General features: G+C 37.6%; 1 protein-coding gene across 1 annotated transcript in view; it reads left to right on the top strand.

Moving 5' to 3' along the window:
• Nucleotides 1-16,276, top strand: part of POLR2B (RNA polymerase II subunit B) — a 53,787-nt gene that overhangs the window by 37,086 nt on the left and 425 nt on the right. The window contains exons 14-24 of the mRNA XM_033214567.1: nucleotides 420-574; nucleotides 1,940-2,138; nucleotides 2,456-2,624; nucleotides 6,133-6,229; nucleotides 7,677-7,771; nucleotides 8,851-9,101; nucleotides 9,179-9,268; nucleotides 9,519-9,626; nucleotides 10,417-10,530; nucleotides 10,904-11,064; nucleotides 15,749-15,944. Coding sequence (XP_033070458.1) covers nucleotides 420-574; nucleotides 1,940-2,138; nucleotides 2,456-2,624; nucleotides 6,133-6,229; nucleotides 7,677-7,771; nucleotides 8,851-9,101; nucleotides 9,179-9,268; nucleotides 9,519-9,626; nucleotides 10,417-10,530; nucleotides 10,904-11,064; nucleotides 15,749-15,944 — 1,635 coding nt within the window. The remainder of the gene's footprint in view (nucleotides 1-419; nucleotides 575-1,939; nucleotides 2,139-2,455; nucleotides 2,625-6,132; nucleotides 6,230-7,676; nucleotides 7,772-8,850; nucleotides 9,102-9,178; nucleotides 9,269-9,518; nucleotides 9,627-10,416; nucleotides 10,531-10,903; nucleotides 11,065-15,748; nucleotides 15,945-16,276) is intronic.

Raw genomic sequence — 16,276 nt, 5'->3', positions numbered from 1 at the left:
TGTGTGTGAGAAGTCAGGCTAATGACTGGTAAAGTATGGTCAAAGCATAGTGACATAGGGCTGGTTTTTGAAAGGTTATAGGGTGAGATATATATCATCAGCAAAGAGCCAAAATAAATTGTCATGTACTAGTGTTTGTGGTATTGAAAAAATATTTCCTACATTAACTTGCATGACATTATTACCAGATATAATTGTTCAGCTTTATAATTGCCAAGGTTAGATTTTTTCATTCATAAAATTTTAAATGATACCTAAGTTTATAATATGTTAAACAATGGTAAACTAAGATTTGCACATTTTACTTGATAAATTGGTTGCTCCAGAAATTTAGTAGGATTTATATTGTATTTTTAACTAAGCCTAGTAATAAAGAGAAAATAAAAATTCATGAAACTGTTTTTTCTTCCTATATATAGGTTTCTATGATCAGAGATATTCGAGAGAGGGAGATTCGGATCTATACAGATGCAGGCCGTATTTGTAGACCACTTCTGATTGTGGAAAAACAAAAGCTACTTTTGAAGAAGAGGCATATTGACCAATTGAAAGAGAGAGAATATAACAACTACAGGTAAAAACATGCAGTGAGAAAAATGTGTGTATTAAAAATTGAGATAGAATTTACGTACCATAAAATTAACCATTTTAAAATTTAATTTAATTTAATTTTAATTTTTTTTTTTTTTTTTTGACACAACCTCAACTCTGTCACCCATGCTGGAGTGCAGTGATGCGATCTTGGCTGACTGTAACCTCTGCCTCCTGGATTCAAGCAATTCTCCTGCCTCAACCACCCTAGTAGCTGGGATTACAGACATGTGCCACCACACCCAGCTAATTTTTGTATTTTTAGTAGAGACAGGGTTTTGTCATGTTGGCCAGGCTGGTCTTGAACTCCTGGTCTCAAGTGATTTGCCTGCCTCAGCCTCCCAGAGTGCTGGGATTACAGGCATGAGCCACCGCATCTGGCAAGTTAATGATTTTTAAAAAGTATACAATAGTGGTTTTTAGTATGTTTGCAAGGTTGTGCACCCATCATCTAGTTTTAGAATACTTTCATTGCCCCCAAAAAACTCTGTACCGTTAGGAGTCACATTTGTTTTTCTTAACTTTTATTATGAAGCAAGATAATTAATAGGATTTTGTTTAAGCTTAAAAGTCTTTTGATTGCCCAGGTGTAGTGGCTCATGCCTGTAATCTCAGCACTTTGGGAGGTCAAGGTGGGAGGACTGCTTGAGATCAGGAGTTCAAGACCAGTCTGGGCAATATAGGGAGACTCCCATCTCTCCAAAAAAATTAAAAAAATTAGTCAAGTGTGGTGGAATGCACCTGCAGTCCAGCTACTCAGGAGACCTGAGGCAGAAGGATCACTTGAGTCCAGGAGTAGTGAGCTTTGATTATACCAGCCTGGGCAACAGAGCAAGACTCTGTCTCAAAAAAAATTTTTTGTGATATGTTAAAATCTAATAGTAATAAGGAGAAATAACCTATATAATCTAAATGTAATATATTACATATAATATGATGTAATATGAATAATATAAGAAATTTAGTGAAAAGATTTTTAAATATTTTTAGCAATATGAATGTATAGTTATGTTTACTAATGTAAAAATCATTCAAATAATATGTGTAATAAATTTAAAAAATTGACCTCCAATTTATACTCTTCTTCACAAGTAAATACTGGTAACAGTTAGGTGTGTATTCTACCAGGCCTTATTCTCCAGCAGCTTACCTTTTTCACTGTCAACAATCATGTAACTATGTTGGTCAGTTATATATAATATTAAACTATATATATAGATATATATTATATGTTTATTTAATATATAATAAACTATATTTAAATATAAATATAGGAATACTTTTAAGTAGGAGGAATAGTTAGTTAAAATATTTCAGGAAATAGAACATTGAGTGAATTCTTTTTTAGTTGGCAGGATCTTGTGGCCAGTGGGGTAGTGGAATATATTGATACACTGGAAGAAGAAACAGTGATGCTTGCAATGACTCCAGATGATTTACAGGAGAAAGAAGTAGCTTATTGTTCCACATATACCCACTGTGAGATTCATCCCTCAATGATCCTTGGTGTCTGTGCATCTATTATTCCCTTTCCTGATCATAACCAGGTTGGTATCACTTTTCGTCTTCTGGTGTGAGGAATTGGGAGAAGTAATAAAAATTGGAAGTAACTCTGTAATCTTATCTGGAGGGAAAAAGCCTTTAAATGAAAGGCTCTGAACTCCTACAGAATCAGCATTTGATATACTTGCTGTTGTGTTTCATGGTTAAGAGCCGTAATTGATTATTTCCAATGGTTATTACTTATTGTTTTTGGAAAAAATCAGGAATTTTACCAATCATATTTCTTCTGATTTATTGTCAGAGTCTTTTCCATTAGCAATAGTAACTTTTTGTTGATTCTGCTTTTCATTTTTACGTTTAGTCCCCTAGAAACACATACCAGTCTGCTATGGGTAAGCAGGCTATGGGAGTTTACATCACCAACTTCCATGTTCGCATGGATACATTGGCCCATGTTCTCTACTATCCTCAAAAGCCACTTGTGACTACACGGTCTATGGAATATCTACGATTTAGAGAGCTGCCAGCAGGTATGGTCAGTTTTGCTCTACGTTAGTTAAGATCCTGCCATGTTTAAGGCACTTTTCTGGGTGCTTGGGAGGATTAAAAAATAAATATGACATAGTGTCTGTTCTCACGGAATTTATAATATGGTGGGAAATGTGAACATAATAAAAAGGTAGTTATGTGGAAAGTCTTATGGTAGAGGTACAAAGTCCTTTGGAAGCACAGACTGATGGAAGCGATTAATTCCTGTTGGAAGTCTAGATTCAATTTCATGGAGAAGGTGGCATTTTAGATTGGAGCAAAATTGATGAAGGGGTGTTTGCATTTGAGAGGTGGTTTAAGCAAGGGCACAGATGGATGAAGTCATGAAAAATGGGTACAGTTAGGAGTCATGTCAGCTTAGTGTGGGTGAAGTGTAAATATATGGGAGTGAAAGCTTGGTCTCAGTGTGGAGAGAGCCTGAACAGGTTGAATTTTATTTTGAAAATGGAGACACATCCAACCTTTTGGATCAGGGAAGTAATACAATTAGAAATTTGTTTTAGGAATACCATTCTGACAGCAGCATAATGAGTAGATTACAGTGAGGTTCTGTATTAGCAGGGTGATAATTTAGGGGTTTTTGCAGTAGTCTATTTTTTTTTTTTTTTTTTTGAGGCGGAGTCTCACTCTGTCGCCCGGACTGGAGTGCAGTGGCCAGATCTCAGCTCACTGCAAGCTCCGCCTCCCGGGTTTACGCCATTCTCCTGCCTCAGCCTCCCGAGTAGCTGGGACTACAGGCACCCGCCACCTCACCCGGCTAGTTTTTGTATTTTTAGTAGAGATGGGGTTTCACCGTGTTAGCCAGGATGGTCTCGATCTCCTGACCTCGTGATCCGCCCATCTCGGCCTCCCAAAGTGCTGGGATTACAGGCTTGAGCCACTGCGCCCGGCCTTTGCAGTAGTCTAAATGTGAAATGGCAAGGTCCTAAAGAAATGAAAAAGAATGATGGGTAAGATACCTTTTGAAATACACTTGATAGGGCTTGATGAATGGCTGAATGTAGAACAATGAAGAGAGGAATTGGAAATACTGTTGGTGTTTCTGGCTTGAGTGATTAAAGAGAGGTGCTATGAATAGGTTGGGGGAAAAATAAGATTGGGAACATGTTAGAAGGGGAAAGAGGTTTTAGAGGTATGACAGTAATTCTGTTTTGGATATGTTGATTTTGATTTAGTGTCTTAGTGTCAGAACACTAAGACGTGAACTTCCAACAACAGTGAGTTGCAAACATGATTTGAAAGAAAGTCAAGTCTAGAGATGTAAATTTTTTTATTTATTAATGATAATTATAGATTACTATGAAATTGCCTAAGGAGAATTTAGAATGAGAAAAAGGCCAGAGGCAGACAATTTTAGACACTAGGAAGAGAAATCAGGAGAGAAGATTTGAGAAGTAGCTGGTAAGGAGGGGAATCTCAGGGAGACTGGATGGTAGGTAAAATGGCGAAGAGAAATCTGAAGGGTATAAGTGTTGACTATTAAAGGAGATGGTAGAGTTCTTTGGCACTGTTGTTATCTTTTGCATTAACAGACTTTTGGCTTTGAATGTGGGTAACATTTGTTATTTGTTAGTAAAGTTCATCTTTATTGTACTGTAATGGGGCTCTAACATTTTGATAGCAAATTCTCATAGGTTAAAATTACTTTCAAAATCCTCCACAAGGGGTTTCTCTTGTCTAGAAAAGCAAAATCTGTTAGGTTGTCTACACAGTATGCACGTATCTTTGGGCTGTGCTTGCAGTGCTGTGTTTTCTCCAACATTTAGATAATACAGTTTCTTTATGGCTAGAGAAGAAAATACATATACTGAAGGACTAGATTGGAAAGCAAATGTTCCTTTGGTACTGGCGTAAGTGGAGAGTCATGGCTGGCAGGACTGCAGTTCTGTTATTCCTGACTTCATCATGGCATCTTTATTTTGAAGTTCTTTTTTTTGTAGAGATAGGGTCTGCTTTGTTGCCCAGGCTGGTCTCAAACTTCTGGGCTCAAGTGATTTTCCCACCTCAGCATCCCAAAGTGCCAGGATTACAGATATAAGCCACTACAGCCAATCCATCATACCATCTTTAAAAAAACTTTTAACATTTTACCACATTTGCTCTATTATTCTCTCCCTTTTTATTTCTTCTCCTGAACCACATGAGAGTAAGTTGCAGGCGTGAAGCACGTGTTTCCTTCTTCAGTATGTGTTTCCTAAGAACAAGGACATTCTCTGTAGTGTAGCCATCAAATCAGGATAACACTGCTATCCATATAGTCAGCAGTCCTCAATTCAAATTTTGCCAGTTGTCCTAATGATTTTTTTTTTTTTTTAAGGAAAGCAATTTTTATTGTATTCAAACCTAACGATGTCTTTAGTGGGTCTAGGAGCTAATCTAGGATTGTGCATTGCATTTAATTACATGTTTCTTTAGTTTCCTTAATCTAGAACAGTTTCTTAGTCTTTTCTTGTCTTTCATGACCTTGACATTTGTGAAGAGTTCAGGAAAGTTATTTTGCATTGTGTCTCAATTTAGGTTTGACTATTGTTTCCTCATGATGATATCCAGGTTAAGAATATCAAGTTATGTTATGTTATGTTATGTTATGTTATGTTATGTTATGTTATGTTCGAGACAGATTCTCGCTCTGCTACCAGGCTGGAGTACAGTGGTGTGATCTCAGCTCACTGCATCCTCCACCTCCCGGGTTTAAGGGATTCTTCTGTCTGAGCCTCCCGAGTAGCTGGGACTACAGGCACATGCCACCACGCCCAGCTAATTTTTGTATTTTTAGTTGAGATGGGGTTTCACCATGTTGGCCAGGATGGTCTTGATCTCTTGACCTTGTGATCCACCTGCCTCGGCCTCCCAAAGTGCTGGGATTACAGGCAGGAGTTGAATATCCAGTTATTTTATGGGCTCTTCAAACAGTGTTTTGGCAGCAGCAACTAAGAATTTCATTGTGGTGGGAAAGATATAATTTTTTGGTGGTACAAGGAGAGGGAAATAGGGTAGTACCAGTTTCAAACCTAAAACCAGAAATTGGGAGACAAGGAGCTGGGGCTTGAGCCTATTGCTTATTAATTTTGAGATCATGGGTAGATTATTAATACACTCTTCTGATTCATGAGAATAATAATGCTTATTTTGTTTATGGCACAGAGTTGCTGTGAGGATCATGTAACTTGGTTTGGGGAGGCACTTTCTAAGTAGGAGGTGACTCACATGTATAATCACTTACTATGAGAATGGATACATTGGGAGTGACTAGTCTTAGGATTTGCTTGTATGAGATATTTAACCATCAGAGTAGTTGCCTCACAGATTGCTATTCTAGGAGGAATAGACTTTGGCAGTTACCGTGACAACAAACACCCAAGCATTTATGGCAAATATGATTTAATTAAAGTTGATTTAAAGAAAGGGCAGTTTTCCTGTTTTCCAGGTGATGTTTTAATGTATGCTTTTTTTTTTTTTTCTAAATGTGTGCTTTTAAATTCACTGCAGGCATCAACTCAATTGTGGCCATTGCATCATACACCGGATATAATCAGGAAGACTCTGTTATCATGAATCGTTCAGCTGTAGACCGTGGCTTCTTCAGGTTTGTATTTTGTAAATTTGTCAAAACACAGATACAGTGGAAACACTAATATTTTATTCAGAAAAAGTTCTTTTTTTTTTTTTGAGACGGAGTCTCGCTCTGTCACCCAGGCTGGAGTGCTGTGGCCGGATCTCAGCTCACTGCAAGCTCCGCCTCCCGGGTTCACGCCATTCTCCTGCCTCAGCCTCCCGAGTAGCTGGGACTACAGGTGCCGCCACCTCGCCCGGCTAGTTTTTTGTAGTTTTTAGTAGAGACGGGGTTTCACCGTGTTAGTCAGGATGGTCTCGATCTCCTGACCTCGTGATCCGCCCGTCTCGGCCTCCCAAAGTGCTAGGATTACAGGCTTGAGCCACCGCGCCCGGCCCAGAAAAAGTTCTTAAAATACAGTTTAACTATGCACTACTCCAGAAAGCAGAAGGCCTGGCTGATGGTCACAAACAACTGAAGATACTACTTCTTATATCTCTCAAGAATTTCAAATGCTAGTATTTTGAGCCTTTCTTTTGGTAAGGAAATATACATTTGTATTTAGATAATATAGAAATGTCTAAAGAAGAAATAAAAATAACTTAGAATCCATCGATAACTACTGTTAAAATTATGGTGTGTTTTCTTTTCACTCTTTTTTTCCATTATGCTTCAGCTTGATTGTCCTATTGACAAACAGACCTCAAATTCAAGGCATATAAAGATTGTTTTAAAAACTGGGAATTTAGTAGAGGGGAATGGATTTTCCTTTTTCTATGTAGTTTCAAAGGCCAGCACTAGAACTCAGAGGGTACATATTATGGCTTAATGTAAAAACTTTTTTTTTTTTGAGACAGAACTCGCTGTTGCCAAGGCTGGAATGCAGTGGTGCAATCTTGGCTCACTGCAATCTCCGCTTCCCAGGTTTCAAGAGATTCTCCTGCCTCATTTTCCCAGGTACCTGGGATTACAGGCTTGCACCACCACACCCAGCTTTTTTTTTTTTTTTTTTTTGGTATTTTTAGCAGAGACCATGTTGGCCAGGCTGGTCTCAAACTCCTGACTTCAGATGATCCACCCACCTTGGCCTCCCAAAGTGCTAGGATTACAGGCGTGAGCCGCCATGCTCGACCATTGTAAAAACTTCTCACTGGAAGTGTTTGAGTAGAACCTAGGTGACCATCTTTCAGGGTTATTATGTAATGGATTCTTAAATTGTGTAGGAGGTTGGACTCATTGACCCTGGGTCTTTTCCATTTTGACATATAATTCTAGGTGGTTAAGGTTATGGGTCAGATGCTACATATGTATAACTTGTGATAACATTTAGAGTTTAACTCCAACCCTTAATGCAGTTACTCTTGTCCCAGATTCATAGTTTAAATTGTCTCCCAAATTTCAAGTAAATGAGAAATTATTGGTGTAGTCTCAGCCCTTTTGTTAAAAAATAGACTTTACCTTTAGAACCATGTGTTTTTAGGTCTGTTTTCTATCGCTCATACAAAGAACAGGAGTCTAAAAAAGGATTTGATCAAGAAGAAGTTTTTGAGAAGCCTACACGTGAAACATGCCAGGGTAAGTGACGCTAACATTTAAATGATGGAATCCAAAGTTGACTTACTGTGGTTTTCCTAAGTGATTTTGATGGGTTTTGTCAGCCTGCGCCTGCCCCCATCCCCCTCCCCTTTCTTTTGTGCAATGAAAGTTTTCATGTTATTCTTAGAGTTCACATCTAAGAAAATATTTGTGTTTGATAAAAGTCTTTGCACCTAGGAGTGAGCTTGCTACAGACCTTCCTTCCTGGTAGGTCCTGCATTGAGGAGGCAGTTTAGGAAATCAGAGAGGTCATGTAATTTCTGGGGACACACTTCACGCCTGTCCCCCTTCCTTTCCAAATTATGGTGTGATCATATTTGTTCAGCCACATTATTTGTAAACATTTAAAAAATAACCAGTGAAAAGAGGATGCCTAGCATTTGTTGTTTCTTGTAGAAAACTCAAACTTACTTTCTAGTTATTTATTTTGACAGACACTTAAAAACTGCTTATGCAGTGGGATGGATGGGATGTTCCAGGAAAATGCAACATTTCTGCTACAGTTTTGACTCTGAATAGCATTGCATGAAGTAAAATGTATTTTGTTTCCTTTGCCATCTTCCTGTTACTCACCTTCCATTGGGTGGTTCTGTGTAGTAGTGAATTGATGTCCAGTGGAGTTAAGATTGAGTTAAGATGAAATCCACAATTTCTGTGGGAGGATGTGTGCAGAGAGAATCCATAGATATTCTCTTTTTAATTAAAAAATTTTTTCTTCTGTACCCACTGATGGCAGAGATATTCTTTCTCTTATAATATAGAAATCAGAAGATGGCAAAAAACATATCCAGAGTCACTTGATAAATGTCTGTCATGGAAGAATCTGCTTTCCCAATGCTGATTCCAATGTTCTTTTTCTTCATCGACTTTTTTTTCTTTTTTTCCTGTGTGGACTGTGGTATTACAGAATTCAGAATAGTTTGTAATATTTGGAATAAGGGTATGATTCATGGTATAGAAATTCCTGTGGCCTTCTCTCTGACTTGGAACTGATTCATGTATGTGGTTTTTAATCTTTGTTGGGGATTATGTGACATTCCATGTCTATTTCCTTACAGGCATGAGGCATGCCATTTATGACAAACTGGATGATGATGGTTTGATAGCTCCAGGGGTTCGTGTATCAGGAGATGATGTTATTATAGGCAAAACAGTCACCTTGCCTGAAAATGAAGATGAATTGGAGAGCACTAATAGACGCTATACCAAGAGAGACTGTAGCACTTTTCTGAGAACTAGCGAGACAGGCATTGTGGATCAGGTTATGGTAACTCTCAACCAGGAAGGATATAAATTTTGTAAAATAAGGGTGAGTACAACTTTGTTCATGTAGCTAGTCTTCTAAAGTAAACCAGATCCACTTAACTTATTTTTGTATGAATTTAGGTACGCTCTGTTAGGATTCCACAGATTGGAGACAAATTTGCTAGTCGACATGGTCAAAAGGGTACTTGTGGTATTCAGTATAGACAAGAGGTAGGTATCTTTGATCTCCCTCACGCCCAGACCACAGTTTTATTAAACTTTTTTTTTTAAATCAAAATTTGCTTTAACTTAAGAGCTCGAAGATGATACAGATTGAACTTTTTGATTTTATTGTTGAATAAGTATATGAACATACATGTTGAAACAGAATATGGGACATACAGAAATTCATTTGGGAGGGGGTGTCAGTTCTAGTTTAGTATATGTATCTTTAAGTCCCTTTTAAAATTTTTCTTTATAGGATATGCCTTTCACCTGTGAAGGTATCACCCCTGATATCATCATCAATCCCCATGCCATCCCTTCTCGTATGACTATTGGTCACTTAATTGAATGCCTTCAAGGGAAGGTAAGAGATGTTCTTTAAAAATATAGATTCTAAGCTGATACTTCTTCTAAAACTCTGATAGGTGATTGCTCTCAAATTTGAGCCAGAGTATTTTGTAAAAAGCTAGTGTGAGATTTACTTTTCTGCTTTCAAATTGATTATGATTCTGCCTTTTTTTTTTTTTGGGCAATTTGCAGTTATGCACAAGTCAGGATTTTTGTGAGATATACCACATTCAACTAATACTTACGTATGTGGTTTTCCTTTTGACTGGTTCTTTTCTATAGATGAAGAGTTAATTTATTGATGGAGAGTTCAATGTGAACTTAATAATTTTATAGTTCTATTATCAGCTCTACATGCATCTTTTGGTGGAGGTTTTCTATTTTTAAGTATTCTTTTAAGGTAAAGTGGCAATAGTCTAACATGTGGATGGCTTGGTTTTAGGGCATTAAAATGTCATTTCCTTGAGCCATCTGAAGTACTTACGAGTCTCAGTCTTTTTGTACTTGATCCCATGGATCGACTTCTGTTGGAATACTTATAATTGAGTTTTTCTTTTTTAAGCAAGTTCATTGGTTCTAAATATTTTGTGTAAGATTATAAAATGAATCTTAATATATCACAGCTTTCCATAACATAGATTTCGAGTTCAAAGTCTTTTAATTTTAAAATACTTAAACTAAATACTTTCAAATTTAAAAGTATTTAAAATTTTTTTGAATGAATTTTTATTGATATGACTTTTAGGTGGAGACAGACTGAAGCAACATTTTAAAGAGTACTTTTTTTTTTCCAAAAAAAAAAAAAGGTATCGGCTAACAAGGGTGAAATTGGTGATGCCACTCCATTTAATGATGCTGTTAACGTGCAGAAGATTTCTAATCTTTTATCTGATTATGGCTATCATCTCAGAGGAAATGAGGTATATTTACTCTTACAGTAGTAATTTGTCATTTGTGTTTTTTTGTATGTGTGTGGTTTTATTCTGAAACAATATAACTTTTTATTGAAGTGTAATATGTGCACATATAGAGATGTACAGCTTGATGAATTTTCACAAAGTAAGCACAGCTTCATGACTAGTACCAAGATCTAAAAATGTGAAGGCAGCGACTGAACCTTTTTCAGTCGCTACCTTTCCACTCCCACCCCAAGCTAACTACTCTCTTAATTGCTAACATTTTAGATTAGTTCTGTGCTTTTTTATATAAATGGAGTTACACAATATATGCACATATCTTCTTTGACGTTGTTTAATTTTTAGGTCTACACTTCAAAATCTGTGTTTGTCGCAGGTCCTGTACAATGGGTTCACTGGTCGAAAAATCACCTCACAAATATTTATTGGCCCCACTTATTACCAGCGATTGAAGCATATGGTGGATGATAAGATTCACTCTCGTGCTAGGGGACCTATTCAGATCCTCAATAGACAGCCCATGGAGGGTAGATCTCGGTAAGAACTGTATCATCATCGTTATTATTAATTAACCTTACATTATGAAAATGTCAGCACACCAAAATGGAGATAGTGGTATAATGAATGCCTGTGTGCCTGTTACCCCCATTTCAACAATTATCGACTGATGGCCAGTCTTGTTGCATTCATCTCTATCCTTCTAACCTTTGATATTATCATCATGTTTTAAAGGCAGAGTCTCACTCTGTCACCCAGGCTGGCGTGCAGTGGCATGACCATGGCTCTCTGTAGCCTTGAACTGGGCACAAGCAATCCTCCTACCTTAGCCTCCCAAGTAACTAAATTGATACTGTCTCTTAGGTCCTTTTTTGAATTTATTGGTTGCCCTCCAACCTTTTTTTTACTATAGGCCTATGCCACTACACCTTTTTTAAAAAAAAAATTTTTTTTGTAGAGGCCAGGCACAGTGGCTCATGTCTGCAATCTCAGACTCATGTCTACAATCTCACTTTGGGAGGCCAAGGTGGGTAGATCACCTGAGGTCAGAAGTCCAAGACCAGCTTGGTCAACATGGCGAAACATTGTCTCTACTAAAAATACAAAAAATTAGTTGGGCACACACCTGTAATCCCAGCTACTCGGGAGGCTGAGGCCTAAGAATCGCTTGAACCTGGGAGGCGGAGGTTGCCGTGAGCCGAGATCATACCACTGCACTCCAGCCTGGGTAACAGAGTAAGACTTCGTTCAAAACAAAAAACAAAAAAAATTTTGTAGAGATGGGGTCTCACTATGTTGCCCAGGCTGAACTTGAACTCATGGCCACAATCCTCAAGCCTCAGCCTCCCAAAGTATTGGAATTACAGGCATGAACCACTGCGCCCAGCCCTCTTGATTATATTTAAGCAAAGTCCAGACATCGTATAATTTCTCCTATAAATGTTTCAGTGTATATCTTTAAAAGAATGGTTCTCAAATCTCTTGATCCCAGGAACCCACAATGCTTTTGTTTTATGTGAGTTGTATTTATTGATATTTATCATATTAGAAGTTAAAGCTGAGATTTTAAATTTATTATTTAAAAAATGCTAATAAGCTCATTACATGTTAACATAAATAACATGTTTTGGCTGGGCGCGGGGCTCAAACCTGTAATCCCAGCTACTTAGGAGCCTGAGGGAAGAATTGCTTGAACCCAGGAGGTACAGGTTGCAGTGAGCCAAGATCGTGCCACTGCACTCTAGCCTGGGTGACAGAGTGAGACTGTCTCGATAACAAAACAAAACGAAAAACCATGTTTAATGAAAAATATATCTATTTTCCAGATGAATTTAGTAACAAGAATAACATTGGTTTACATTTTTGTGAATCTCTCTAATGATGGAAACAGCTGGATTCTTACATCTACTTCTGCATTCATTCCATTGTAGTATTTTATTTTTTATATTTAAGTATATGAGGAAACTCTGATTTCATGCAGATAAGTGGTTGGAAAGAGAGGAATATTTTGATTTTTTTTTCTGAGACAGTCTCACTCTCGCCCAGGCTGGAGTGCAGTGGTGCCATCTTGGCTCACGGCAACCTTCACCTCCTGGGTTCAAGCGATTCTCGTGCCTCAGCCTCCCGAGTAGCTGGGATTACAGGTGTACGCCACCAAGCCCAGCTAATTTTTGTATTTTTTGTAGAGCCAGGGTTTCACCATGTTGCCCAGGCTGGTCTCAAACTCTTGGCCTCAAGTGATCCACCTGCCTTGGCCTCCCAAATTGCTGGGATTACAGGCAAGAGCCACCGGGCCCAGCCCCTGCCCCCGCCCCGCTTTTTTTTTTTTTTTAAGACAGGTTCATCCCTGTTCCCTAGTCTGGAGTGTGGTGGCACAATCACAGCTCACTGCAGCCTCTACTTTCCAGGCTCAGGTGATCCTCCCACCTCAGCCTCAAGTAGCTGGGACTACAGGCATGCGCCACCATGCCCAGCTAATTTTTTATATTTTTTAATAGAGACAGGATTTTGCCATGCCTCCCAGCTGGTCTCAGACTCTGGAGCTCAAGTGATCCACTTGTCTACCTTGGCCTCCCAAAGTGCTGAGATTATAGGCATGAGCCAAGGCGCCTGGTCTATGGATATTTTTTTGATGCTACACCAAAACGATAAGTTGTAGTTTCTCAGAGATTGGTTTTGATGTAGAAACTGAAACCATATGAATGAACCTTCTGTATTTTTTATGTTTAAAGTTCATTGGTTTGTCTTGTACTTCAAATGTATCTTTTACACATGCATATTTTGTAGCATCCTAATTGGTCATTTGGAAAATAATTGGTTTGCTGAGTTATGCAGATTTTCAAATGTTGACATATTTCATTATAATAAAAAAATTGCATTTGTTAATATGACTACTGATGTCATTAGAAAAGCCTTTAAATATATCAGGGAGCTGTCAAGCCCATAGTGGTGCATAGAAGTTTCCTAAAATTCTGATTTTTGCTTGAAGCTCACAATTGTAATCATTTTCAGCAAATAAACTTATTTTCCTCAGAGTAAAAGACTTACCTTTTTTGTTTGCTTTCATCTCTTCTTGTTTATTTCTTTGTCTGCCAAATATCTACAATATCGTCAACTTAATTCTAAGTCTGAATTAACATAATGGGTGTTAACATGTTGATGAGTTAACCTAGTTGGTGTCAGCTGGCTATTCGAGTAAAAAAGATATTCCATGATAAAAGGGACTAGTTCAGAATCATGCAAGTGCTTTTGTTCAAGACAGTCGTCTTCACTATACAGTAGAAGTGCTTATGAAATGTTCCATTTTATTTTACTTTATTTTTTATATAGAGACTGGGTCTTACTATGTTGCTCAGGCTGGTCTCAAACTCCTGGGCTCAATCCAGCCTCTCACCTTGGCCTCCCAAAGTGCTGGGATTATAGGTGTGAGCCATCGTGCCTGTTTGAGGACTTTCATTTTTTAAAAGTTACAGGATATGAAAGAGATGTGTACTCAAGGGTCAAGGTTTAATAAAACTATTTATTTTCACTGCTTCATTAAGGACATTTTTCAGTAAAACTGGTTTTTCTCTCCTTCACTTGAATGGAGAATATGACTGCTAGTAATGTTTGGTTCTACTACCCTGAGTTCTGCTAAGGTGCCAGCAGTTTTATTCATGTTTCCACCATCAGTGCAAATGTAAACACAGTGAAAGAAGCAAATATATGTTGTTAGTATTACTATTAAAAATAACTTTGACTCTCAGGAGGTCCATAAACCACACTCTGAGAACCTCTGCTCTAGAAGATTAGGATGTTAAACCTAACCACAGTACCTCCTTAATATTAAATATCCAGGCTTACATTTCCCTGAATATCACATAAGTGTTTTAAAGGTTTGTTGGTTTCAATCAGTATACAAATAAGGTCCATGCTTTGCAATTGATTGATAGTGACTCATAAGTCCTTTTTTGAATTTATTGGTTGCCTTCCAACCTTTTTTTTCCCCTTGTAATTTATTTGTTGAAGAATCTGGACTGTTTGTCCAGGGCTTGAGACTGGATTTTGCTGCTTGCATCCCATGTGCTGTGCATTCCTGCTTTTTTCATTTTGTTTTGTTTTGTTTTGTAAATAATTAGATCTTGAGGCTTGAGATTTAGGGTTTGAGTTTTTTGGCAGTAATACTTCATAGGTGGTATTCTATACTTCCAGAATCTGGTTGTCTTTCTTTTTAGGATTTTTAGCAACTATTAATGATCACTACCTAAAGACCTTAATTAAATAGAGATTTCAAACTGATACCATTCTATTTTTTCTCATTTCTTCTTCAGTTTTTTAGCCAGACTACTTCTAAAACTTTGTTTCCTCAACTGTTTGGTTACCTAGTGACGTAGTTCCTATAGTAAGGGCAGGAATAAATGCTTGATTCTCTTCTTTTATTTACCAGTTTTCAAAATAGCGAGTTGGTTTTCTAATGATCCAGATCAGTGGTCCAAAGTCGACCAATGATTTTTTTGTTTTGGGGGAGTATCATTATAAACCCATTGGTTTTATTTTGTGTATTTTGGATATTAAGTATTTTGGATATTAAGGAAGCCATCACCATCGATTTGCCTGGCCATCTGAATAATGCATTTCACTTCTTATGTTGTGGAAACCTATTATCATTTACCTGTTCTTTCCATTACTTCAGCCAACATGTGTTTATGATTTCAAGGTTGATTGCCTGGGACAGTCATTCCATTGACAAGCTGCCTTATTTAGATTGTCTTTTTCATTATTCATTTTTTAGTTTAGAGTTGAATTCTAGAAAGTTAAATGATAGCATGATAAACCTCCACTCTATGCTTTATTGTATCTTATAAGGAAAATTAAATGCTATACTTAAGAATCTAATGTATCTACTCCATTTGGGGACCTTCTTTTTTTATTTTTATTTGTTAAAAAATAGAGATGGGGTCTTGCCATGTTGCCCAGGCTCCTGAGCTCAAGAGACCCACCCAGTCCACTTCCCAAAGTGCTGGGATTACAGGGGCGAGCCACTTTGCTTAGCCCATTTGGGGACTTTCTAATGCACATCAAATAGTTGGTAGACTTCTCTTCTCCCCACCAGTAGAGAGAATGCTAGGGTATAAAAATTAGCCTAGTTCTCCTTTGCAAATATTATTCTCCACCTTTGCCATTATTCAAGGCAGTATTTATAATAAAAAATAAGTACAAAGTAATAATTTTTTTCTCTTAACAGTGACGGTGGCCTGCGTTTTGGAGAAATGGAACGAGATTGTCAGATTGCCCACGGAGCAGCCCAGTTTTTAAGGGAAAGATTGTTTGAGGCATCAGATCCATATCAGGTTCATGTTTGCAATCTTTGTGGAATAATGGCGATTGCCAACACCAGGACCCATACATATGAATGCAGGGGCTGCCGCAATAAAACCCAGGTGTGTATAGACTTTACTGGCAGTTGATGTTTGTTTAGAGGAAAGTTGGTCTGATTATCCAGGCAGACTTAGTGTGGTGGAACAGATTGGCATTTTTACAATTTTGATAGCATGCTTCTGTAAGAGTCCTAGTTGTAAATATGAAAAAGATAATTTGATTTTTCTAAAAACCAGTTTAGGTTTCAGTGTGGTAATTTCTCTAAGCTATTCATCTTTTGGAAATAATAAGACTTTGTACAAGGGATTTTAAACAATGAGTTTTTAAAAACCTTTTAGTTGAGGTGGGTGAATATAAATTATGTCTGGCAGAAAGGGTAAAATACCAAAGCCTG

Source organism: Trachypithecus francoisi, unplaced genomic scaffold (assembly GCF_009764315.1).
Source record: "Trachypithecus francoisi isolate TF-2019V2 unplaced genomic scaffold, Tfra_2.0 Lachesis_group1, whole genome shotgun sequence".
Taxonomy (NCBI): domain Eukaryota; kingdom Metazoa; phylum Chordata; class Mammalia; order Primates; family Cercopithecidae; genus Trachypithecus; species Trachypithecus francoisi.
Note: the sequence above shows the minus strand (reverse complement) of the source record. Positions and strands in the feature narration are given on the sequence as shown.